The sequence below is a fragment of the Clinocottus analis genome, unplaced genomic scaffold (assembly GCF_023055335.1).
Source record: "Clinocottus analis isolate CAN_PGR_092001 unplaced genomic scaffold, fCliAna1.0.p SCAF_65, whole genome shotgun sequence".
NCBI lineage: Eukaryota > Metazoa > Chordata > Actinopteri > Perciformes > Cottidae > Clinocottus > Clinocottus analis.
In genome coordinates, this window is record NW_027176224.1 from 180001 (window position 1) to 203827 (window position 23827).

Genomic DNA, 23827 nt, shown 5'->3' on the forward strand with positions numbered 1-23827 from the left:
GAGCGAGTGAGTGAGTGAGTGAGTGAGTGAGTCAGTGAGTGAGCGAGTGAGCGAGTGAGACCTTGGTGAGCTGTCTCAGCTCCAGGATGTCTCCGTGTCCCAGGCCGTGGACGATCCTCTGTCTCTCTCGGGCCACGTCCTCGTCTTCCTCTCCCAGTGGTCCCAGTTTGGTGAGTTTACTGACCGACCTGAAGATGGACACGCAGTACTGCTGGGTACATGTCGTACTGTGTAATGTGTACATGTAAATCTGCTGTGTACATGAAGTACTGTGTCGGACTGCGTACCTGGGTTTGATGAAGAACCTGTACTGGATGAGGACGGTGATGATGAAGAACACCACTCCCTCCACGGCCATGGCGAACAGGTTCTTTCCCACCATGTCCCACTCCAGAGGGGAGCGCAGCCGGTTCTCACCTGAAACAACCACAGCACCATCAGAAGAGACAGAACCAGACTACGGGAGGACAGACAGAACCAGACCTCCACTATGAGAGGATCCAGTGAGAACCAGACCTCCACTATGGGAGGATCCAGTGAGAACCAGACCTCCACTATGGGAGGATCCAGTGAGAACCAGACCTCCACAATCACAAGTGTGGTAAAGTAAAATGTAAAGTAAACTGTAAAGTAAACTGATAATAAACTGCAAACTGGTAAAATAAACTGTAAATCAAACTGTAAACTGTAAAGCAATTTGTGACGTAAACTGTTACATGTAAAGTAAACTGTAAAGTAAACCGGTAATGTGAAGTGGTAAAGTAAACTGTAAAGTAACCTTGTCAAGTAAACTGTAAAGTAAACTGTAAAGTAAACTGTAAACTAAGATGGTAACGTAAACTGTAAAGTAAACTGTTAAGTAACATTGTAAAGTAAACTGTTAAGTAACATTGTAAAGTAAACTGTTAGGTAAACTGTGAGGCAACCGTGTAAAGTAAACTGGTAAAGTTTACTGTGAAGTAAACTGTAAAGTAAACTGAGTGTTACCAAATCTCTCGAGGGCGTCGGCCATCGCCTGGTTCTTCACCATGTCGATGAGTCCTCGACCGAGACAGAAGTGAGGGAAGATGAGCAGGACGTTCTTCAGGATGTCGTTGATTCCCCCGATCTCCTGAGAACAAGAAATTAATCCACGTCTGATTATGAGGTTGAGAATAAAACAGTAGTTTGGATTAAATCTGAAGTTTGGATTAAATCTGTAGTTTGGATTAAATCTGTAGTTCAGTTTTAAGCTGCAGTGTCTCACGTTGTTGCCGAACAGCTCCATGACGAAGGTGGAGATGCTGCCGTTGATGCCGATGAGGATGTTGACGCTGGTGAGCACCACGTAGGCCGTGCTGGGGATCTGGAAGAAGAAGGAGGCCGGGTACATGAGGGGGGTGATGGACCAGCTGGAAGACAAACAACAAGCTTCTGTCAGAACACCAGAGACCACGTTGAAGACCTATCCATACACACATATACACACATGTCGGGGTGAAGTGTTTTGCTCAAGGGCGCATTGACGTGGACTAGCAGAGCCGGGGCTCGAACCACCGACCCTCTGATTGACAGATGCTCAGCACTGAACCACAGTCGCTGTTGAAAGTTCTGTGTAGGACAGTTTACTTTATGGGTTTACTTCATGGGACAATGTCTTTCCATGTCGCAGTACTCTGTCGCAGTACTCTGTCGCAGTACACTGTCGCAGTACACTGTCGCAGTACACTGTCGCAGTACTCTGTCGCAGTACTCTGTACTGACCCGTAGAGCAGCAGCAGCAGAGCGAGCACCGGCAGGTTGGTGGACGACACGTAGGCTTGTTGTTGGAAACAGATGAAGATGATGATGACCAGCGTAGCCGGGACGACGTAGTTGCACTGTGGAGAGACACAAACATCAACAACAACAACAACAACTACTACTACTACGTCACCACCGTCCTCATCCTCCTCCCCGTCTCCTCGTGTTCTTCTCAGTGGACTTCCTGTCCTCACCATGTCCCAGATGAAGTTGGCCACCCAGTAGAGCAGCGGCTGCACGCCGCTGATGAACTGCATGTGTTTGGCTTTACTGACGCGCTCCTGGATGAGGAAGACCACGAAGCTGGCCGGGACGAAGGACATGGCGAAGATCACGCAGATGGACACCAGGACGTCCACGGAGGTCGTGACCCTGGAGACAGACGGGAGGAGTCAGGTGTACTTCCTGTCAGGTGCATAGTGTCAAGTGTACTTCCTGTGAGGTTAGTAGTCTCAGGTGTACTTTCTGTCAGGTCAGTCGTCTCAGGTGTACTTCATTTTAGCTTAATAGTCTTAATTGTACTTCCTGTGAGGTGAGTAGTCTCAGGTGTACTTCCTGTGAGGTTAATACTCTCAGGTGTACTTCCTGTGAGGTGAGTAGTCCGAGCTGTACTTCCTGTCAGGTGCGTACTCACAGAGCCACCTGAGACAGCTGCTCCTTGGTGAGGTTCAGCGGGTGGTTGAAGGCTCTGATGCCGTACCGGTTGGGGTCGCTGCCCTCCGGCAGGTTGGCCCTCAGGATGCCGTTGTTCATCACGTTGATGAAGGCTCCGATGCTGTGCCAGCCTTTGTTGTTGAACCAGATCTGAGGAGGGTTCACATCTCTTTATTCCAGTCAAAGTGTTTATTAGTTACCAGCCACACTAATAGTAATATCAGCAGCTCATCCTGGAGCTTTTGACAACGCCTCAGGGTCTTCTTCAGCCGTGTCTCACCTTCACGTTGTTCTTTGTGTCCAAACCGTTGATGAAGCTCGACAGACTGTCGAGGAATCGATCTGCTGCCGCTCCCTGAAACAAGAGTTGTTGTAACATCCAGCACTTGAATCAAAGAGCAATGAGTAGACCATCAAGACCTTCAAGATCCTCAAGATCAAGACCTTCAAGATCTTCAAGACCTTCAAGATCAAGATCTTCAAGATCTTCAAGACCTTCAAGATCATCAAGATTAAGATCTTCAAGACCATCAAGATCTTCAAGACCTTCAAGATAATCAAGATCTTGAAGATCAACAAGATCAACAAAATCAAGATCTTCATGATCATTAATATCAAGATCTTCAAAAACAACAACATCTTGAAGATCAAGATTATCAAGATCAAAATCATCAAAATCAAGATCATTCAGTTTATTAAGATCATTTTAGATCCATTTAGAATTATTTACTCTATGTAGTTCATCTCCTTAATGTTGTCAATTAATCTTAGTTTATCTACTTAATTGAGTTCATTGAATTATTTTATCTCCTTAATTGAGTTTACTTCTCAGGTTATCTCTTAATTGAACCGACCTTCTGGAGCTCAAAGATCTTTCTGACTCGTTCGATGGCGTCATCGATCTCATTGGCCGGTGGGAGGACCTGAGTGCTCCTGGCGCCCAATGAGAAGCCTCCATACCTGCAGGAAGTATGTGTGATGAACACAAAACAACGTTTAAGGTTTACAAAATAAAAGCAGATCAAGTGGGACGAACAGGAAACAACAATAGTTTAAGATTTACAAAATAAAAGCACTGACCTGAACTCGTTCACCCAAACCTTGTTCTTCAGACTGTAAACAGACATCAGCTTTAGTCACCAGGTAATACTGTGTACTCTGTGTATTTAATGTGTATTTCAGTGTATTTCTGTGTAATGTGCTGCAGTACTCCCTCTCACCTCTTGCCGATGATCTGAGCGTACGTCTTCACCAGGTAGTCTGAGATGTTCCTTCCCGTCAGGTTCTGCAGCGTGTCGTTGACGCTCAGCTTCATCTGAACAGTAAAAACATTCTGTTAACTTTACAACCTCTATTGTACTACTACTACTACTACTACTACTACTACGACTACTACTACTACTCCTCTTCCTCCCTCTTGTTTATTTCCATTTGATAATCTTTGAGGCCCCGTGGTGCGTTCAGGGCTCGGCAGGCGGTCTGACCTCAGGGGGCGGCAGTCCGCCGGCTCCGGCCGGGCACTCGGGCAGCATCTTCTTCTTGCTGTCGCAGCTGCAGAAGCAGGCCGGAGACGGATCCTCCATGGTCCAGTTGGTGGAACTGAAGAGCTGCTGGAGGCTTTCAGGGACATCAGGAGTCATCCAGTCCTCGTCCCCCATCGTACAGGGAGCCTCTCTGAGGACGGGGACACACAAGACCACCAATGACCAGACTACAAGACCACAATGACCAGCCTACAAGACCACCAATGACCAGCCTACAAGACCACCAATGACCAGCCTACAAGACCACAATGACCAGCCTACAAGACCACCAATGACCAGCCTACAAGACCACCAATGACTAGACTACAAGACCACCAATGACCAGCCTATCGCTATAAATCGATCGATAGATCGATAGATAGATTTCTTACGGGATGGGATGTCCGTCCATGCAGCGAGTCCCGAGGCCCGGAGCGTCCAGCAGAGCGCTCAACAACTTCTGCATGTTGCCATCTCCAGGAGCGTCATCACTGACACACACACACACACACACACACACACACACACACACACACACACACGTCAGGCGTGGTTCTACTGTCTTTACTTTATGTACAGTTACATTTAATCTATTATATTAAAGTATTGAATTTTTATATATTTATATGAACATCTTTGTTCAGAACAATACTGAAATATTTAGTGCAGGCATTCGGGTGCAGTGTCGTAGAGTGTAGGAGGTGTGTGTACCGTGTGTGTACCGTAATGTACCTGATGAAGGTGACCTGGTCCTCGTACATCCAGGGCTGCAGCTCCAGACTGGGATATTTTCCGAAAGGGGGGACGATGAGACTGAAGACCAGAGCGATGCACACGAACACCGCCGGGAGGACGATCTGTGGAGTCAACACGACCGGTACAATTACAGGAAACATATCCATATATATACACATATGTAAATATACACACACAGTATACACACATGTATATTAACGGCCAGCGCACCTGAGCGAAGAAGCCCTTCCTGGAGCGTCGAGCGTGCAGAAACCGTTTCCACATCAGAGCTACAAACTGCTGCCTCTTCAGACTCCAACCTTTCACCTGGTACGAGCCTTTACCCTCCGTACAGTTCAACCAGTCCGTATCCCGGCACTCTGAGAGGTCACACAGGTCACATGAGGTCACACAGGTCACATGAGGTCACATGAAGATTAGCTTATTTTCTCCTGCTAGTGCAGCTTTTGTTAAGGAGAGCTCTTATCCAATCAGATTTCACCTCTATGTCTCCATGGAAGCAGAGCGGCAGGAGGCCTTACGATTATAAAACATAAATAAAACATTTATAAAACACGTTGTGTACCAGGATCTCCATCAGACTCGTTGCAGTCGTTGTTGTCGTCCTCTGTTAAAGGTCTCAGACAACTCTGATGGTCTCCTCCACCGAAGGCGTGAGTCCTCCTCCGCCTCCGGACAGGAAGTGTACCATCTACACACACACACACACACACACACTGTGTTGACTGGATTTCAAACTCTCATGATGACATCAGGGTCAGGGGTCAATCCTCACCTGAAGGCACTTCAGTGTCGACTCCGTTGTCTTCAGCCACTTTCAGGAAAATCTACAAAACGAAAAAAACATTTATTTTTGAATTAATATTATTTATTTCCCCTTCTCTCCAGATATATATATATATATATATATATATATATATATATATATATATATATATATATATATATATATATATATATATATATAAAAATAACAAATATATACTGTATGTACATATATATGTATAGACACACATAATGAATAGCTACGGTCCGAGCCGTCATCTCCTCGAGCGTGGACACACACACACAGACAGACACACACACACACACACACTCACCTCCTCCAGCGTGGTGTCCGACACGCCGTAGCTGGAGATGCCGAGCTCGGGCAGCTTGAGGTCCAGGTCCCTGAAGAGCTCCACGAAGGCCCCGTCCTTGGCGGCGCTGTAGGGCAGCACGTAGGTGAGCTCGTGGCCCAGGTCCTCCACCAGGCGGGCGGCGGGCACGTGGCCCACGATCAGACCCGAGACCAGGGACACGTCGGGGGGCACGAAGGGGGCGCCGCAGACCGACGCCGCCGGGCCGGGTTCTGAGGACGGGGGACGAGAGGCAGGGATCAGACCGCCTGGAGGAGAGCCAATCAAACGCTCAGAGCCGATCGAACGCTCCGGGCCGATCGAACGATCCGCAGGAACAGAGAGCTCACCGATGGTCGCTGCCTCACTCTCAGGATCGCTGCCGAGGCCGGCGTCACTGCTGCTCACCGAAGTACTCTCCTCCTCCTGAAACACAGTACGTCATGAAATACTAGTACTGTCCTCCTGAAACGCAGTATGTCATGAGATACTAGTACCCTCCTCCTCCTGAAACACAGTAAGTCATCAGGTACTAGTACCCTCCTCCTCCTGAAACACAGTAAGTCATCAGGTACTAGTACCCTCCTACTCCTGAAACACAGTACATAATGATGTACTAGTACTCTTGTCCTGAAACACAGTACGTCATGAGATACTAGTACTCTCCTCCTGAAAAACAAAGTACATGAGTGAAAAACAAAGTACATGAGTGAAGTACCAAAGTACATGAGTGAAGTACCATGAAGTACTGCTCCACTATTCCACTGAGACATACAGAAACAAAAAGACACAGACACACAAAGACACACACACACACACACACACTGTGGTGATGTAAGAAGTCCAACTTGCTGAGACAAAACAGAAAACAGGAAACGCGGAAATGAACTCCACTCCCAATGTACTTCATTTCCTGTCGCATAACTCTCCACTTCGAGCGTACACACACACACACACACACACACAGACACACCTTCTTGGTTAAGGACCCGGTGCTGGACGAGGTCCTGCAGGAGCTGAGGTCTGGCTCCCTCTTCACCAGCGTCAGGTAGTAGCCGGTGCCCAGCTGGTTCTTCAGGTACAGGGACGAGCCCACGCAGCACAGCTTCCCGTGGGAGATGATGGCGATGCGGTCTCCCAGGATGTCGGCCTCGTCCATGTGGTGCGTGGACAGGATGATGGTCCGGCCTGCGGGGAGTCGGAAGAAAAGGTTCAGATGCCGTCCGGCTGTTAAAACAAGCACTGGCGGCGGCGGCGGCCCGCGAGGACGACTCACCCTGGCGGTACTTCAGCAGCAGGTCCCAGATCCCTCGGCGGGCGAAGGGGTCCACGCCGGCCGTGGGTTCGTCCAGGATCACGACCTTCGACCCCCCCACGAAGGCCAGCGCCACGGACAGCTTCCTCTGCATGCCGCCGGACAGCGCGCTGGACCTGCAGCTGCGCTTGTGCGGCAGGCCCGTGTCCTGCAGGATCTGCTCGATCTCAGCTTTCACCCGCTGCTCCGACAGGCCTTTGAGCCGGCCGTAGAACCAGATGTGCTCCTCCACCGTCAGCCTGCGGGGGGCGCCACAACAACCGGTAAGTCAGTAAGCGACGGGGTCACTCCGACCCTAAACCCGGAGGGGGGGACAGTCTTGCATCGTGTCTGAGGACTCACATGCTGAAGAGGACGTTGTGTTGAGGACAGACTCCCAGACTCTGTCTGATGGCACTCAGCTCATTCCGGATGTCTCTGCCGAGGATGTAGGCGGTGCCGGATGTGGGGGGGAACAGGCCGGTCAGGATGGACCTGCAGGGACCGGGACCAGGTGATTGAGAGACAGACGAGATCTGTTCCTTTACTTGTCCTTCTGCCTGTATCTTAACATGGAGAAGTAAATGTCCCTGTCCCTGACGTCCATTTCCAAGTACCTGTTTCTGTCCTTTACCGGTACCTGTCTTGTCCATGTCCTTTACGATTCCCTGTCCTTTACAAGTACCTATCCTGTCCCTGTCCTTTACAAGTACCTATCCTGTCCCTGTCCTTTACCAGTACCTGTCCTGGTCCATGTACCTGCCCCTGTCCTGGTTGACGTCGACCTGTACTCACATGGTGGTGGTTTTCCCGGCTCCGTTGTGTCCCAGGAAGGAGGTGATTTGTCCCTCATAGAAGCCGAGCGTCAGCCCGTCCACCGCCAGCTTCTTCCCGTGCCGATAGACCTTCACCAGGTTCTCGATGTAGACTCCGGGCTCCAGGTGAGCCGGCTCCTCCTCGATGCACACCGCTGGAAGGAAAGACCACATGAGTCCCGGATGTCTCTAGATCAGAAGTGTTCTTTGTGGTTTCCGTAAGCAGCCTATCGCCCCCCTGTGGTGACTCGGCGCTACAGCACTCACCCTCTGGGTTCTCCTTCCGGCTCATGGGGACTTTGTTGGACTTCCCTTCTTTCTCTCCGAACCAGTAGGCCTTGGTGAAGGGGAAATACCACAGTCGAGGGATCCCGTACTGACCTGAGCAGACGGTGAAGATCATAATACATAACATTCATTTCATGACTTCCAATAAGAAAAGGAGGTGAGACTCATTGTTCTTCATGGCCTCCGACTGACAGAACCGATGAGGACAAGAATAAAACTGGAAGGAATAAAACTGGATGTTTGTCCTCATCTTCGTAGTTCTACATCTCTTAAGTTTTTAAGTCTGTCTTGAACTCTCTGTTCCACCTCGTACTATATGTGTCCTCTCACCTGGGAACACGGCCTCGATGTACCAGGTGAGCACTCCGTACAGGAAGGAGTCGAAGTACATCATGACGATGGCGGTGCGCAGGCTAAAGTCGTCCTCCTCCAGTGGACTGGACACCAGGTTCTTCCACTGGATGCCGACTCCCTGCTCCTCAAACAGGGCGAAGTACTCGCAGCCGAACCCGAACGCCACGGGGGACAGGATGCTCTGGGGGGGAGAAAGACATGTGACTCTCTGGTCCAATGACAACACAGCGTTGTGACAGCAAACAGCACGGCAAATTCTTACAGCAAAGACTTTGCCCGTGAAGCCGATGTAGTCCTGCCAGGCCACGCAGAGCACGTAGGGCAGGTAGAGCGTGAAGTAGATGATGCCTCCGCACGCGGCGGCCAGGTTAGCGCGGGCGAACGCCGTGCTGAGCAGGAAGCACTGCATGATGGTCACCACGGCAAAGGAGCCCAGGAACAGGAAGACCACACCAGGGTCGCTGTACGGCAGCAGGTCCCCCTTCTGCTCAGAGGGAAGACACATCAGGTCAATGAGGTCATTGAGCCGGAAACCAGACAGCAATGTGAAGAAGACGAAGAGGAGAATTTATGATCAAGTCGGATTAAAACAAGAGCAGAGTCCCACAAGATTCTGTGCTGGGACCCCTTCCATTACCTTTCTATATGCTTCCTTCAGGCTACAATATATAGAAGTTCACTGTTATGCAGATGATACTCAATTATATCTATTGATTGAACCTGTTGATGATTTGACATTACGTTAATTATCATTTTTGTAGATGGCTACTCGACTAAATGCCCATTTAAAAAGTTATGTGAAATCAAATATAGCAAATACATAAAAGGCCATAAAAGTAAAAGAGTACAGAGAAACAGGACAGATCAGGGACAACAAGGACCACATGTTTGTACGTAAACCAATACATCGACTTCTTTGGGTTTCTTGACCGAGACGCAGCACAAAAGTCCCACTCAGCCTCCAGCTCACCTTCAGCAACAGCACCAGCAGGCCGGCGCTGACCAGCAGAGGAATCAGGCAGCTGATGAACCAGCTGAACCACAAGATGCCGTTGTTCAGGCCCATGATCCTCATGGTCTCCTTCAACCGAGCCTCCTTCTCGTACACCACACTCTTCAGGATGATCGCCACCGAGAACATCCATGCCAGAGTCATGAAGAGAGGCATGGAGCGGCTCATCACCCGCAGGAAGCTGGGACAGGGGGACGAGGTTGACAGGAGGACATATCAGGCCATGGAGGACGGGTCAGGACAGGTTAAGATAGTAGGACAGATCAGGAGAGGAGGACGGGTCTTACATGTCGTCCACGTAGCAGGGGTAAGGCATCTGCTGGATGTAGACGCCCGTCTTCTCCTTGGTACCCGTCACTGCTCGGATGATGCCTTGCTCAATAACATCCTGCAGGTATGAGAACCCGCCCCAGATGTACCGCATGTCCTCAAACGGGTCAGCACGGGGACCCGGGTCCCAGTACCTGAAGAAGAGAAGGACAGACAACATTTCAGATGAACTGTTCACCTTAAAAAGGGACAGAGGCAGGCTAGCTGTTTCCCCCTGTTTGCATTGATTATGCTAAGCTAACCCATTCAGAGAAGAGTGGGAGTGTGTGTGTATGTTTATGTATATGTATGTGTATAAGTGAGTGTGTGTGTATGCGTTTGTCGTACGCGTCTTTGATCTTGTTGGTCCTCTCCACGTTGTCGATGTCCATGCGGATCTTGTAGTTGAGTTTGGCCGGCAGCTCGGTGGTGTTTGGGTCGATATCCGGGAACACGATCCCCGCCCAGAACTTCCTGTCCTCCAGCAGCACCATGGACTGGTTGACCAGTGCCTCCTCGGTCGAGACTGGCTCCAGTTTGTCCAGGTTCACACACTAACACAAACACACAGGTCAGGGCATGTGATCTTTATCCACCAATCACAGCATGTTGTGCAAAAGCGGTCAGACCAAGGCTGTGATGAGGCGTCCTACACTGATATCAAAATGACAAAAATCAGCAGCACCGAAAAACCTGCATGTGTGCAGCAGTTAATATACGATCCCCACAATATAGTGCAATACAGTCGGCCCCCACAATGTAGTGCAATACAGTCAATCACCACAATGTAGGGAAGTACAGTTGGCCCCCATAACGTAGTGAAAGGTCGTCGGTCCCCACAATGTAGTGAAAGGTCGTCGGTCCCCACAATGTAGTGAAAGGTCATCGGTCCCCACAATGTAGTGAAGGGTCGTCGGTCCCCACAATGTAGTGAAAGGTCATCGGTCCCCACAATGTAGTGAAAGGTCATCGGTCCCCACAATGTAGTGAAAGGTCGTCGGTCCCCACAATGTAGTGAAAGGTCGTCGGTCCCCACAATGTAGTGAAAGGTCGTCGGTCCCCACAATGTAGTGAAAGGTCATCGGTCCCCACAATGTAGTGAAAGGTCGTCGGTCCCCACAATGTAGTGAAGGATACTTGGTCCTCACAGTTTGAGAGGTTACTGACCTCCATGAAGCGGGAGATGCTCATGACGGCCTGGTCAGTCTCATTGAACACCTGCCTCCAGGTGAGGCTGCCGGGGTACGGGGTCTCCTGCTTGGACAGGAAGTTGGAGACGTCGTCTACGGTCCAGTCGGTCTCGGTCAGCTGGCCGTGGAAGAATCTGGCGGTGGCGTTGTTCTTCAGCAGAGTCTGAAGGACAGACCAGGACGACCAATCAATCCCCGATCAACATGATCGAGTATTTATTACCAAGAACGTGAAGAAAGACGTCTCATGACAGCAATAATAATAGATCAAGAAGAACAGGTTTACCCGGATCACGTCCATCTGCTCGCTGTTCTCCATGAAGTTCCAGACTTTGGGTCTCATCTCCTCCCACATCCCGCCCAGGTCCCTGAACACACCAAGCTCCTGGAAGGTCCGGTTTACCTGAACGCACCACAGACAGTTAATAGAAATAGAACGGTCCATTATGACCAATGGATTTCCATGACTTTAAACCAAATGTCCATTACTTTCCATGACCTTTCCAGGAATTTCAATGACTTTTCCAGGAATTTCCATGACGTTTCCAGGTTTTTTTCTGACTTTGCCATGACTTTTAACCAAATTTCCATGACTTTTCCATAACTTTCCAGGACATTTTCTAGAAAGGTCCATGACATTTCCAGGACTTTCTATGACTTTCCAGGAATTTCAATGACATGTCCACGAATTTCCAGGACTTTCAAGGACTTACAACCAAATAATGATGACTTTTTTCCAGCACTCTTAACCACATTTTCAGGGCTTTTCCATGACTTTACACCAAATGTTCATGAGCAAACATTGTGTGAAATGTGTGTGTAAACAGTAAAAAGTGATAAAATGTAGTATTTAAACTAACAATGAGGATTCAAAGCATACAGTAAACCTTAAATGACTCAAATGAATGAGAGACAATAGTTTGATTAAAAGAATAAACATTTATATAGATGCCTGTATGTATGCTGCTGATATTTTGAGCCTCTTTCTTTTAAAAGCAGATTTATTATTTATAACTAAATGAACGTCATGAACACATGAATATAACACAATTACAGGACTTTTACACAACTTTGGGGATTTTATTTTTTTCAATGACTTTCAGGCCTTGAAATAACCATTTAAACTTGACTTTTTCAGGTTTTCCATGACCGTAGGACCCCCTGAGTTAAGGACAGGAAGTGATGTCATACCTCGTGGATGACCCTCTGGGTGGCGGGGGTGTGGGGGGTGTACAGGATCTTGCCCATCAGCAGCGGCTTCAGGGCCGTCCAGATCATGCGGGACATGGGGTTGGAGTCCATGTTCTTCACCAGACTGTTGCAGTACGGGGCTGGAGCACACAACGCATACATATGTGTATAAATACATCAAACACATAGTACACACACACACACACGACCCGCGAGGACTCACTGGACGAATTGTCGTACAGCGACGTGGACTCGTCCTCGCTGCTGTTCTGGTTGCCGAACAGGGCCTTGTAGTTGCTGTCCTCGTACCAGTTGAGGGACTTGATCTGCAGGCCGCCGCCTTCGGGGTGACCGCACACGATGCGGGACACGGCCTGGTACATGGTGCTGGGGGACGACGTGGCGTTCTGGGTCAGGAACACGAGCTCCGTCCTCAAGTTGATCCAGCTCTTCATCCCGGCCAGCTGGACCAGAACCAGAACCACAGAGACGTTCAGAGAAAAGAGACAAAATGAGGAGTTAATTCTGACTTGATGACAATAATTATAATTATGACAATAATTATTATGACAATAATTCTTCTGCTAATTCTTCTGCTTTCAATGCTCAACGAAGACGTCTGTCCTCCATTGAGATGTCTGTCCTCCACAAAGACGTCTGTCCTCAATAAAGACGTCTGTCCTCCACAAAGACGTCTGTCCTCAATAAAGACGTCTGTCCTCCACAAAGACGTCTGTCCTCAATAAAGACGTCTGTCCTCCACAAAGACGTCTGTCCTCAATAAAGACGTCTGTCCTCCACTAAGACGTCTGTCCTCAATAAAGACGTCTGTCCTCCACTAAGACGTCTGTCCTCAATAAAGATGTCTGTCCTTAATACAGACGTCTGTCCTCAACAAAGATGTCTGTCCTCCACTAAGACGTCTGTCCTCAATAAAGACGTCTGTCCTCCACAAAGATGTCTGTCCTTAATACAGACGTCTGTCCTCAACAAAGATGTCTGTCCTTAATACAGACGTCTGTCCTCAACAAAGATGTCTGTCCTTAATACAGACGTCTGTCCTCCACGTGAGTCATTCTCCAGAACAAACCTAAATAACCTCTGACAGTGAAAACATTGTGACTTCCTGTTTGAAGGCGTCGTGACTTCCTGTTTGTTGAATCTGCTGAAGTCACATTTCAGAGTTCATGACATCATCGTCTGTTTCAACATCGTACTTTGTTTCAAAAGAAAAGGATTCTGGGAAGTACGAGCTTCTGCCGAGCACAACACCACTGAACAAACATAGTATTACTAAAGTACTATGCAGAATACTCTATTAAAGGTAGTACATATAGTACTATCACAGAATACTCTATTAAAGGTAGTACATATAGTACTATCACAGAATACTCTATTAAAGGTAGTACATATAGTACTATCACAGAATACTCTATTAAAGGTAGTACATATAGTACTATCACAGAATACTCTATTAAAGGTAGTACATATAGTACTATCACAGAATACTCTATTAAAGGTAGTACATATAGTACTATTGCAGAGAGGAACTGGTTTATTCTGACTGAACTTTACTCTGATTATCAGACTGAAACTCCAACAAATATTTAACATGTAACATTATACAGTCTGTCCCCAGTCTACTCCCAGTCTGTCCCCAGTCTACTCCCAGTCTGTCCCCGGTCTACTCCCAGTCTGTCCCCAGTCTGTCCCCAGTCCACACTAACAGGGACACTGGGGGAACTGAGTGTTTGTTGTTGGTTCAGACTGTGAGAACCTGCTGAGAGTCTTTGTTCAGCTGGATCTCATCTGTCTCTTTTATCTGGACGCTGAACCGAGACGCTGCCAAAGAAACCGAGTGAACCCAGCTGGCCGAAGACTCGACAGGAGACCTGTCTGTCTCCTGTGAGAGGACAGACAGGTCTGTCTCCTGTGAGAGGACAGACAGGTCTCCTGTGAGAGGACAGACAGGTCTGTCTCCTGTGAGAGGACAGACATGTCTCCTGTGAGAGGACAGACAGGTCTCCTGTGAGAGGACAGACAGGTCTCCTGTGAGAGGACAGACATGTCTCCTGTGAGAGGACAGACAGGTCTCCTGTGAGAGGACAGACAGGTCTCCTGTGAGAGGACAGACAGACAGGTCTCCTGTGAGAGGACAGACAGACAGGTCTCCTGTGAGAGGACAGACAGGTCTGTCTCCTGTGAGAGGACAGACAGACCGGTCTCCTGTGAGAGGACAGACAGACCGGTCTCCTGTGAGAGGACAGACAGGTCTCCTGTGAGGGGACAGACAGGTCTGTCTCCTGTGAGAGGACAGACAGACAGGTCTCCTGTGAGAGGACAGACAGGTCTCCTGTGAGAGGACAGACAGACAGGTCTCCTGTGAGAGGACAGACAGGTCTCCTGTGAGAGGACAGACAGACAGGTCTCCTGTGAGAGGACAGACAGGTCTCCTGTGAGAGGACCAGCAGTGTGTCTTACCTCGACCGCCAGTGAACCCAGACTGTCCAGGAGGTTGTTGGTCGCTCTGGCCACCAGTTTAATGGCCTCGGGGTCGGACCTCATGTCCCTCTGAGAGACACAAAGAAACAAGAAGGTATATATATATATATATATATATATATATATATATATATATATATATATATATATATATATATATATATATATGTAATATACACAGTAACTATCAGTATCCAGATCTTGAACTGCAGTAAAAGTACTAATACACACTGTTACTTTCACTATTTGTTTAATCTTTGTGTCATATAATATCTTGTATAATTGTATATCACTCTTTCCTTTAACTAAACTGTGAACTTTGTCTCTTGGAGTCTCTGACTGCAGGTTTCTGGGTTTCAGTCCCCGTTGCCGGGGACACGTTTGCTTTCACACACTCGTAGATCTCTGCAGACAAAAGACACGACGTCTCTGACGGGAGACAAAGCGTCCTCCAGGCTACGAAAACAGGCCGGGACACGCCTCCTCCCACACACTGAACACACACCTGAGTCCTGGCCGGGACACGCCTCCTCCCACAAACTGAACACACACCCAGAGAGAGAGCTCAGGAGGAAGCCAGTAGGCGGAGCTTGAGCTCAGACGGGTCACTGATTGGCCGACATGAAATGATCACGTGACCTCTGCGGCCGATTCATGAAAAGACTAGTTTGTAATGACTAAAGCTGTTTTTACGTCTCCACCAATCAGAGCTCTGCCATGTGACCTGAGGCCGTCAGCAGGTGTGTTCTCACCTGGATGGGTTTCAGGAAGTCCAGGTTGTTTAGGAAGTGCTCCTCGGCGCGGTCCAGCCAGGTGGGCAGCGCCTGGCAGAGGACTTCCTGGACCAGCATCGACACCCGCTGGTCCGCGATCGTCACAAAGTCCTTCGCGCTCCGCTTGCCCCCCTTCCTGGGACACAAGTCCCTCAGGTGGACACCGAAGCCTCGCAGGACGACCTGCGACGGACAGCAGGAGAGAGGAGGGATGTCCTCGATGGTCCCAGGTGCTCCTGACCCTAACCCATATGACTCATATCTGGCGTCCTCACCTGCTCCAGGTCCACGTCGGCGTCTCGGATCTGCTGGACGTCGTGTTGAGACAGCGAGGCGTTCGTCAGCAGGAAGTCAGACAGACTCTCCTGGTCCCGCAGGAAGTGATGCAGCTTGAACCCTGGAAACCACAGAAAGAGGATCAGTGGTTCCGTTCTCTGGACACAGGTGAGACAGACACCTGAGGCTACAGGTAAAACAGACGCTTGAGGCTACAGGTGAGACAGACTACGAGGCTACAGGTGAGACATAAAGCTACAGGTGAGACAGATGTCTGAGGCTACAGGTGAGACCGACGCCTGAGGCTACAGGTGAGACATAAAGCTACAGGTGAGACCGACGCCTGAGGCTACAGGTGAGACCGACGCCTGAGGCTACAGGTGAGACCGACGTTTGAGGCTACAGGTGAGACTGACGTTTAAGGCTACAGGTGAGACTGACGTCTGAGGCTACAGGTGAGACCGACGCTGGAGGCTACAGGTGAGACTGACGTTTAAGGCTACAGGTGAGACTGACGTCTGAGGCTACAGGTGAGACCGACGTTTGAGGCTACAGGTGAGACTGACGTTTAAGGCTACAGGTGAGACTGACGTCTGAGGCTACAGGTGAGACCGACGCTGGAGTCTACAGGTGAGACCGACGGCTACAGGATTGTTGAGGGATGTGATGACCATACTTGGCTTCCCTGGGGGCGTACCAGTATGTAAATGAGCAGGTGATGCAGCTGCATGTTGTCACACGTCTGCAGGACAAACTTTCCACTCAGGTGGAGCTCAGAGGAAGAAAGCAGCATCACTTTGGTTATTTAGGTTTCTGTCTTTTCTTCTTCTGCAGGTTTTAACAGGTAGGTGTGAGGAAGACAAACCTCAGTCCAAATGTCTAAATGAATCTAACGATGACTGCGTTCATATCATGTTCATCTAGAACACCAGATGACGGGTCAGAGGTTTCACCATCACTATGTCCTTCTGGTCACATGACATCTATTGTACTTCTGGTGGTCACATGACATCTATTGTACTTCTGGTGGTCACATGACATCTATTGTACTTCTGGTGGTCACATGACATCTATTGTACTTCTGGTGGTCACATGACATCTATTGTACTTCTGGTGGTCACATGACATCTATTGTACTTCTGGTGGTCACATGACATCTATTGTACTTCTGTCCATCTTGATAGAGGCCAAAGGTCAGAGGATGTGAGGGCCAAAGGTCAGAGGGTGTGAGGGTTAAAGGTCAGAGGGTGTGAGGGTTAAAGGTCAGAGGGTGTGAGGGTTAAAGGTCAGAGGGTGTGAGGGTTAAAGGTCAGAGGGTGTGAGGGTTAAAGGTCAGAGGGTGTGAGGGTTAAAGGTCAGAGGGTGTGAGGGTCATATGAGTACAGACTGTAGTGCCCTCTAGGTGAGTAGTCTGAAGTGAAGTGAATTGAATGTGGAGCTGTCTGAGTGATGTGATTGCTCAAATTGGGAACAGTTTCCTGTGAGAGCTCCAACAGAGAAACCGTCTGATTCAATCACAAACACCCGCAGATCATTTACTCAACTCTCAGCCAATCAGACGTCAGTATAAAGCCTTCAGGACATTGTCCTAAAGTTTAAACCAGACTAACACCAGGATTAAAACCAGGATCAAAACCAGGTTTTAACACCAGGACTAACACCGGGAATAACACCAGGAATAACACCAGGAATAAATTCAATAAAAACACCAGGGCTAACACCAGGACTAACATAAAGACTCACACCAGGATTAACACCATGAGTAAAATCAGGACTATAAGGGTCCACATAAGGACTAACACCAGGACTTAAACTAATTAAAAGACGAGGACTAAGGATTAACATAAGGATTAACATGAGGACTAACACCAGGATTAACATGAGGACTAACACTAGGATTAACATAAGGATTAGCACCAGGATTAACATGAGGACTAACACCAGGATTAACATAAGGATTAGCACCAGGACTAAACTAGTGCTGGCTGACTAATTGTTTCTCCTGTGAAGTCTGAAGAAGAGCTTTTGATGAAGGTCATTCCAAGCTCGTCTCAGCTGCTTTTATTGTGAAACTCTTCTGTTCCTATTAAAGTTAATCTTCCCTTATGTTGAACAACGGCTGATTCCTTCTCTTCTGGTTCAGCTGTTCCTCGTAGGCTCTCTTGAATGTCTGCGTATGAACGGGTCAGAACTATCTGACCTTCCTGACCTTCTGCACGAGGAACAAACTGCAGCTGAACAAACTCTCCGTTTTCATCCAGAGCGACACGTCTGAACTCTGATGCTCAGCGGGACGGGAGGCCACGCCGAGGTCTCTGGTTCTGGTCCGTTTAGACCTCGACGCTTCCACTCCAACGGCTCGAGGTTTTCTTTTAACAGAACTTTGACCAGGTGAGCTCACCTGAGAAGGTTTTACACGCGCTCCACTTCCTGTCCTCGCGTGATCAGACGTGATTAGAGGGAATAAAGCTCCCGGAGGGAGGCGGGGGCGAGCCGGCAGGTCGGAGCAGGTAGAGAACAGAAACGTTCCCCCGCAGAGAGAAAAAAACTGCTCATTAACACACAAAGGAGGGAAATTCTTTTTGTTCAATGAGCCTGAAGAATCCAGCACCTGAAGGGGGACGGCCACAGAGCCGCTGCCGAGCTTCAATGTCCCGACTGAACCAACTTCAGGATTTAACCCGTTACACATTAAATGATCTGTGTTTCACATGTTCAGGAGTACGATGAATGAAATATAAATACTTCATGAACCCGTTAAACTGTGGAACCAATGTTGTCTCCTTTTTCCTGTGTGAGTCGTCGTAGGAACCCCAAATTAATCACAATACTTGTGTTGATTTGTATGTATTTGTTCAGCAAAGTCTTAGGAAAAAAAATGTATATCTGCGAAAAAATCCCTTTTAAAAGATATTTTAATCATAACTATGAACATCCAGCATGATGTGAGCCAGATTCTCCAAAAAGCCTCCTGGAGCGTCAATAAGACCTTTATGGAAAGATTAGGACCTAAAGAATCAGAACCTGAACAACAATCACAATAAAACAAAGTCTTGTCCTGTTAGGAAGGAGCTTCAGTCAAGAAACTGTCGTTCGGTTATAAAAAAAATTGTCTGAATGGGGCATGCTGGGACATAAAATTGCGCCTGAGGGGTTCACATCTTTGTCATCTTCTCTACCTGGTTCTGGTTCTGGTTCTGGTTCTGGTTCCTACCTGATCGGCTCTTCTGCAGCGCCTTGAGAGCCAGCGCGAGCTCCTTGAATCCATCCAGGTTTCTATCGTTCTGACTGTACAGAAGAATCTTCTTGGCGTCCGAAAACAGACGAGAAATTCTAAAAACACAAAATCACTTTTCAGATTAAGATTCACACGAACAGGAAACTAAAGAAAACACTTTGTTTGAACACAAAGAACAATAACAACTAATTAAATATTATGAAAGAATGTGGGTACGTTAAGGGACAAAGTTTGTGAGGATCGGCCAAGTGATTTGGAAGTTACATGTATTAATGTACTAGGTCAAGCCTCTAAGAAGTTATTTGGTTCATATCTTCTAGACGCAATGAGATATCAAGAAAGTTGAAAGTAAGATTTGATCACATTGAATCAATATTGATCCACTGAAAGTTTTGTAAGAATCGGACCCGGCGTTTAGGAGGAGTTGGAAATAAAGTGTTTTTCACAAAATTCAAAATGGCGGTAAATCTACATAGGCGGAGCTTAAGGGTCTCAATCTGTTTTTTGTAGAGCAGTTCCACCCAGACATGCGTGCAAAATTTCAAGTGAATCGGTCACAGTTGGTGAAAAGCGTGGTGTTTTACAACTAAAGGGGGCGCTAGCGAGCTGATTTTTTAAAACTTTTTTCTGACACCGTAATCAGCGCCTCTCTTCCCCACTGATAGAAGAGAAATGTTACAAAGAATAGATAAACGTTTGCATTTCAATAGGTCCTCCGCTCTGATTACGTCAGTGCTCGGCCCGAATGAATTCAAGATAAAATCAGCTTTCAGTCTTCAGGCGAAAGATCGGACCATATTTTCAGAATAAAAGCCTTCAAAAGTGTTACATGGAGTCGTTGAAGTTGCCGACGACGCCCGGGGACTCGCCCGGCGTCGGGCTCCTGAAGCACGGGTTGTTGGCGTTGCAGAGGATGCCCTGGAGCCACGGCAGCGTGCCGGCCGACGGCATCGCCTTGTTGGGAAAATGACCTTCAGACAGAAAGGGAGACAGGAAGCGATACTTTTACCAAAGTAAAAGGTCTCAAGAACATTACAAGTAGCATACGAGCACACGTGTGATGGAAGACGATACGAAGACACGTTTATCTCCCTGCTGCGTTGGAAGGACCGGTCCACCGGTTCATTGGACGCCTGGCAGGAAGAAAACTGAGGCTGGTTATCAGCTGCAGGCTGGACGACCTTCACCCTAAGACAAGACGCTATCAGACGGCTCTAATCAACAGGAGATAACTGCTGTTCACCTCACAGGCCACGATCAATACGCATACTTTATTCCTTCAAGACCACGATCAATACACATACTTTACTCCTTTAGGACCACAACCAATACATATACTTTACTTGTTTGAATGAACAAGTGAATAAATGAGTTAATTAATGAGTGAACTCATGAGTGAGTGAACATGTGAGTGAATGAATGAGTGAACCGGTGAACGAGTGAGTCACCATTTGAACTCCCGTGTTTGACCAATCAGAGACCATCGGCCCAACAAACTCCGCCCCTAATGATGGTGTAACTCGAGGGACTACCCTGAGTTTGTAGAAGGAGCTGCGTGTTGCCTGCAGTCCGAACGTTGGGCTCTAACCCTTTGTTCCTCAAAAGGTTGTTGGTTCCCTAAACTAAATAACGACATCCTCACCATTTCACAAGACGTCGGGCCTCACATGATCATGCATTACACACTGTGCTGTGTGAAGGCTTCAGCTGAAGGGAGGTCAGAGGTTAGAGGGAGAGGAACACCTGGAACCTGGAGGTGAGGAAGGTGAGGAAGGTGAGGAAGGTGAGGAAGGTGAGGAAGGTGAGGAAGGTGAGCATAGGCGGCACTGTTACAGGAGCTGATGTGAGTGTTGTCAGCCTGGATGAGTCACACCTGAACCGGAGTGACCTGACCATAAAGACCTTCTGCATGTGGCAGCCTGGTCTCTGGTGGGTCCATGGTGGTCTCTGGTGGGTCCATGGTGGTCTCAGGTGGGTCCATGGTGGTCTCAGGTGGGTCCATGGTGGTCTCAGGTGGGTCCATGGTGGTCTCAGGTGGGTCCATGGTGGTCTCTGGTGGGTCCATGGTGGTCTCAGGTGGGTCCATGGTGGTCTCTGGTGGGTCCATGGTGGTCTCTGGTGGGTCCATGGTGGTCTCTGGTGGGTCCATGGTGGTCTCTGGTGGGTCCATGGTGAGTCCATGGTGGTCTCTGGTGGGTCCGTGGTGGTCTCTGGTGGGTCCGTGGTGGTCTCTGGGGGGTCCGTGGTGGTCTCTGGGGGGTCCGTGGTGGTCTCTGGGGGGTCCATGGTAGTCTCTGGTGGGTCCATGGTAGTCTCTGGTGGGTCCATGGTAGTCTCTGGTGGATCTCTGGTGGTCTCTGGTGGATCTCTGGTGGTCTCTGGTGGATCTCTGGTGGTCTCTGGTGGGTCTATGGAGCCGGGCTGTGAGACCTTGGAGCCGGGTTGAAAGTGGTGAACTACTCCTGGACCTGAACCTGAACCTGGACTTTGGGTTCCAGGACTACCTGAAGCCTGAAGAGAGTTCCCTCTCGGGCTTCAAAGAGACGAGTTGCAACACGTCTGCTGAGTCAGTGCTCAGGTATCCTGCTGCAGGCCCCTGTGTGTGTGTGTGTGTGTGTGTGTGTGTGTGTGTGTGTGTGTGTGTGTGTGTGTGTGTGTGTGTGTGTGTGTGTGTGTGAGAAATACAATGCATGACATATGAGAAATATCATCTTTGTCTTCATCATCAATGGCCCTGTGAATTCATGATTGAAGTGAACTCACACTCATGCTGCTCGTATGGAGGATAGTTCACCCGCACAGCGATGAGGATGAAGAAGATGAGGAGGGGCCAGATGATCTCCACCAGGAGCTGGAGCTGAGACACACACACACACACACACACACACACACACACACACACACACACACACACACACACACACACACACACACACACACACACACACACACACTTCATATTTAATGATGAGTCGACTCAACAGGAACACAATCAGATCAGAAATCTCCCATGATGCCTCAGCTGTTATCAGGAGGCCGTGACCTTTGACCTCCTTCATGACGACAGTGTCTTTCACCAAAAATAAGAACAGAGTACCTTGTGGTACTCCCTGTACTGCAGTACCTTGTTGTACTCTGTGTACTGTACTGCAGTACCTTGTTGTACTCCGTGTACTGTACTGCAGTACCTTGTTGTACTCCGTGTACTGTACTGCAGTACCTTGTTGTACTCCGTGTACTGTACTGCAGTACCTTGTTGTACTCTGTGTACTGTACTGCATTACCTTGTTGTACTCTGTGTAGTGCAGTACCTTGTTTTACTCCGTGTACTGCAGTACCTTGTTGTACTCCGTGTACTGCAGTACTAGAGTACTTCTACTCTCCCTTTAGAGAAATGACATTAGCTGAAATGATTCTTCTCCACTGGGAAATATTAAGGTGTATTTTCACAGATATTGGATATGAGTTGTATGTATTAGTACGAGTGTCCTCAATTGTATTTCTACTTATTATTATTATTGTTATTGTTATAATAATAATAATAATAATAATAATAATAATAACCTCTAACAGGAGACAACAGCAGGAAACAACAACAACAGGAGACAAAAAGATGAGATTACAACCAGAGACAATAATCAGAAACAACAGGACACAACAACAACCGGAGACAACAAGTAGTGACAGCAACAAGAGACATTAGCAGGAGACAACAACAACAACAACAACAACAACAACAACAGCAGCAGCAGCAGCAGCAGGAGACACTGACCGTCTGCCGGCGTCTGTAGGTGAAGTTCTTCCACAGCAACAGGCCCAGCTGGGTGGAGACAGACATGTCTCACGTCTCACGGCTCCGTCTCCACGAGGACTCGCTGATCTGCATTAAAACACAGGATGAGCCAGCACACGGCTCAAAGGTACCGGGGTCAGAGGTCATGCAGATACCAGGCTCCTCCCCCTCGCGCTGAGGGAGGGACACGCACTGCAACACAGGAACTATACACACATATACATGATATACATATTGTATTGTGTTCTTCTCTCCACATATAATGTTGATAATTATATATATATATATATATATATATATATATATATATATATATATATATATATATATATAGTTTTACTTATATTTGAAACATTTTGTGTCTTCTCATGAAACATGTTGTAACTTTACATCCAGATCAAACACTCTGAGAACCGGACTCAACCTGGTTTGGTTCCACTGAACGGGACTCAAACCGGTCTGGCGCCACTGAACCGGACTCAAACCGGTCTGGTTCCTCTGAACCAAACTCAAACCGGTCTGACTCCACTGAACGGGACTCAAACCGGTCTTTCTCCACTGAACGGGACTCAAACCGGTCTGGCTCCATTGAACGGGACTCAAACCAGTCTGGTTCCACTGAACCAAACTCAAACCGGTCTGGTTCCACTGAACGGGACTCAAACCGGTCTGGTTCCACTGAACCGGACTCAACCCGCGGGCAGAAAGTTAGTGAAGCGAACATAAAGTCCGTCAAAGAGCAGCGAGGTGCGTCAAGAGCGTTCCGGGTAAATACCGTGTCGGTGTTGCGTTCGGGGTCCTCCTCCGCCTCCACTCAGCAGCATCTGATCCTCATGAGCTGCAGCTGCAGGACACAACTCACGGGAATCACGAGCGGCATCCAGCCCGCCGCTTCACAGCCGTCCTTTCAAAATAAAATCGCGCCACTTCCGCCGCGTGACTTCAAAATAAAACGAACC

At 48.3% G+C, this 23827-nt stretch overlaps 1 protein-coding gene across 3 annotated transcripts in view; it reads right to left on the bottom strand.

Annotated features, from left to right (window-relative positions):
• abca1b (ATP-binding cassette, sub-family A (ABC1), member 1B) overlaps positions 1–23677 on the bottom strand; it is a 28053-nt gene extending 4376 nt beyond the window's left edge. Inside the window, exons 1-41 of one of the 3 annotated variants that reach the window (XM_068604197.1) lie at positions 23644–23677; positions 22848–22955; positions 21839–21932; positions 19905–20046; positions 19052–19170; positions 15837–15958; positions 15541–15744; positions 14768–14857; positions 12510–12750; positions 12287–12426; positions 11382–11498; positions 11073–11258; positions 10254–10459; positions 9884–10060; positions 9555–9777; positions 8847–9068; positions 8561–8765; positions 8210–8323; positions 7923–8097; positions 7491–7622; positions 7110–7387; positions 6807–7021; positions 6184–6259; positions 5816–6066; positions 5491–5542; positions 5281–5406; positions 4926–5074; positions 4692–4816; positions 4352–4450; positions 3921–4110; positions 3657–3751; positions 3517–3549; positions 3291–3396; positions 2717–2791; positions 2417–2586; positions 1977–2154; positions 1744–1859; positions 1247–1391; positions 988–1111; positions 288–417; positions 62–188 (exon numbers count right to left, since the gene is read on the bottom strand). In XM_068604197.1, the coding sequence (XP_068460298.1) occupies positions 62–188; positions 288–417; positions 988–1111; positions 1247–1391; positions 1744–1859; positions 1977–2154; positions 2417–2586; positions 2717–2791; positions 3291–3396; positions 3517–3549; positions 3657–3751; positions 3921–4110; positions 4352–4450; positions 4692–4816; positions 4926–5074; positions 5281–5406; positions 5491–5542; positions 5816–6066; positions 6184–6259; positions 6807–7021; positions 7110–7387; positions 7491–7622; positions 7923–8097; positions 8210–8323; positions 8561–8765; positions 8847–9068; positions 9555–9777; positions 9884–10060; positions 10254–10459; positions 11073–11258; positions 11382–11498; positions 12287–12426; positions 12510–12750; positions 14768–14857; positions 15541–15744; positions 15837–15958; positions 19052–19170; positions 19905–20046; positions 21839–21932; positions 22848–22913 (5835 nt within the window). In that variant the 5' untranslated portion in view covers positions 22914–22955; positions 23644–23677. Of the gene's footprint in view, positions 1–61; positions 189–287; positions 418–987; positions 1112–1246; positions 1392–1743; positions 1860–1976; positions 2155–2416; positions 2587–2716; positions 2792–3290; positions 3397–3516; positions 3550–3656; positions 3752–3920; positions 4111–4351; positions 4451–4691; positions 4817–4925; positions 5075–5280; positions 5407–5490; positions 5543–5815; positions 6103–6183; positions 6260–6806; positions 7022–7109; positions 7388–7490; positions 7623–7922; positions 8098–8209; positions 8324–8560; positions 8766–8846; positions 9069–9554; positions 9778–9883; positions 10061–10253; positions 10460–11072; positions 11259–11381; positions 11499–12286; positions 12427–12509; positions 12751–14767; positions 14858–15540; positions 15745–15836; positions 15959–19051; positions 19171–19904; positions 20047–21838; positions 21933–22847; positions 22956–23643 lie in introns of those variants that run through there. The other 2 variants (XM_068604196.1, XM_068604195.1) reach the window with 2 other exon arrangements.
• Positions 23678–23827: the final 150 nt, after the last annotated feature.